Here is a 2,459-nt window from a genome sequence, read left to right as displayed (position 1 = left end):
CGAAATTTCGCTCTAGGAGATTACAAAACCAACAGTAGCGTACCCACAATGGTCAAGGATGCACTAAAACTGTTCAAATGTACGGAAAATGTAAATGAATTTCCAGCCATAAATATTGCACTCCATCCTTTGGTTCAGAATCAGGCCTACCTTTAAATTTGAGGGATCTTGGCATCAGCATTCAGCAACTTGAAGTTTTAGTGAAAATAAGGGTGTGTGCTAGTAGAACTAAACATGGGTGGCAATTATCTAGTATGACATTGACGCAGAGGCAGAATGTGGAAGTATCTTGACATGGAATCACTAAATCAAACAAAACACACCCACAGATTGTGGCCAGTTGATATAGCATCTGGGGCTTAAGCTACCGACAAAGTTCAGAATACAACTTCACCTTAAAAGGACAAGGAATGCAAAAACAATGATAGAACATAACTCTGGCCTCTTATTGTTATTTGTTGGGTGACTCTGTTCCAGGTGTCAAGCCGTTTTCATCCTTCAAATAGTTCTTCCAACAGCTGCTCCAATGCGTTAGGACTGTTGCTTCCGCCACTAATGTGTTTTTCTAGCTCTGGGCGCTCCTTCAGGTAGTCGTGGTAATCTGGAATGACTGTTTTGGCGATAGTTTTCCGCAGTAAGGATCGGAGCCTAGGGTCCGGAACCTTCCAGAACTTGTGGGCATGATATGTTTTACGAAAAGCTGAATGGAATTTATCCAGTGAAGGGAGTGAAAAGATATTCCAATGATAAATCAGTGCAAGACAAAGACCCGGTTCTGGCATGCAGGATTTCACACGTCACCAGAAAACATCCAGATACATATCCATGTACTTCTCACACTCAGGCGTAAGTTCAATTTCGATGTTTCCAGGGCACAGCTCAATATCTAACGACAGTGATGGCTCGGACACTTGCGATAGAAAATACAAATTGTTGAGCAGGAACAGGTACCTGTGACTTGGATCTGAGCACAGCTTTGATTTTGTCAAGAGCAGACCCTTCAGATAATCGATCGTGTCATCTATTAGGTCACGTAGATTTCCAGTGTTATGGTTCCCGGTGGAGTTCTCCGTCGAAGCCTGTGCTTTTCTCATCAACACAACACAATCGATGATGAACCGAGTGTTCGTGTGAACCTCGCATCCTCCTCGCTTGATCTCGACTTCCCACGACTCGTCGTCCTCCATGAGCGCTCTCACCTCCCCCATAGTGCTTGATATGGCCTCGCTTAGCTTGTTCCCTTCCTTCTCTAACGAGCTGCCTATCTCACTGAACATGTTTTGGACTTCTGGAGATATCATGGCTGGCGTAAACATGAATGACGCACCTGAGACACAGATGAACATGTCAAGCACGACGTGAAGCTTCTCGGCTTTGAGAAGAGGGATGATGGTGTCCACGAAGACGAACATCTCAGTGATGCTCGCTTTGCCAAACCGCGCGGCCGCCGGTGTCCCGTGGAAAGCGAGTACCAATTCAGTGATACTGGTGACAATTACCGTAAGGGCCCGGATCCACCTCTCAACCAAGTCTTGCAGCGTCGATGCCGGCTTGTCTTGCAGCAGCCGCCGTAAGTCATGCTTGTCATGAATTTGGAGAACCCAGTCGACGTCGAGCTCTAAGAACCAGTTCTCCAGGGCATGGTCTGGGACGCCACCATATTTGAATGCTGGTGCAGATGATGTGTCGTCGAATGCTTGGACCATGTGCCGGGTGTACCCATCGCTGAACATTTGGCGAGCAATCCGCATGAGCTCATCATTGTCCGCCAAGGGGGCGAATACCGGAACGGTTCTGCAGGAGCTGTCGGAGTTGTTGGACGGGCAAGAATTGGAGGCACCGGAGCTTGAGTAGCTGGATCCCTTATGGCCGGACTGGGAAAGGGGCACAAGAGTCCATTTTTTCGGCGCTCCGGACACAGGGACTTTCCGGATCCGGTCGCGGTAGGTGTTGCGCGGTGGCTGTGGGTTGGGAGCCGTGAAGCCGGTGGCGGTGGCGCTCTCCTCCGGCACCGAAGCAAGCTGCTCCGCCATGGTGGCTGCTACTTTTGTGTATGGAAGAAGTGGGTCGAGCACGAGGAGACTGGAAGGCAGGGGAGAAGAAGAGGACTAGTACGGGAAGTGGATATGTCGCGTGACGACGACTGACAAGTGCTGCTGCCGAGTCAACACCAACCCCCACCACCCCCGGAATGGTGGACGTTGGGTCGTTTTTTTTTTTTGAATAAAAGAGGTTTCCCTCCGATTTCATTAATGAAATCAAAAGCAGACCGAATCCAAGAGTTTTACAACCGCACAGGCCATATCATACAAGTTTATCCCAGCGAAGCTACCTACTGCCCCTGCACCCGAACAACACAGGGGAACTAAACCAGCTAATTATTTAAAGACGCAAGTTTAAGATTACAAGTCAGCACAAAAGAAGGAGAAGGTCCGGTTCTTCGCTGCTCAGGCCTCCAG

The 2,459-nt window shown here is 48.8% G+C and overlaps 1 protein-coding gene across 1 annotated transcript; it reads right to left on the bottom strand.

Annotated features, from left to right (window-relative positions):
• Positions 1-227: 227 nt before the first annotated feature.
• On the bottom strand, positions 228-2,033 carry LOC119358338. The gene has a single exon (XM_037624930.1). The coding sequence runs from the start codon at positions 2,031-2,033 to the stop codon at positions 798-800; it is 1,236 nt and encodes a 411-aa protein (XP_037480827.1). The 3' UTR covers positions 228-797.
• Positions 2,034-2,459: the final 426 nt, after the last annotated feature.

This window comes from Triticum dicoccoides, chromosome 2A (genome assembly GCF_002162155.2).
Source record: "Triticum dicoccoides isolate Atlit2015 ecotype Zavitan chromosome 2A, WEW_v2.0, whole genome shotgun sequence".
NCBI classification, from domain to species: domain Eukaryota; kingdom Viridiplantae; phylum Streptophyta; class Magnoliopsida; order Poales; family Poaceae; genus Triticum; species Triticum dicoccoides.
The sequence above is the reverse complement of the archived record's forward strand: the minus strand, read 5'-3'. Positions and strand labels throughout refer to the sequence as shown.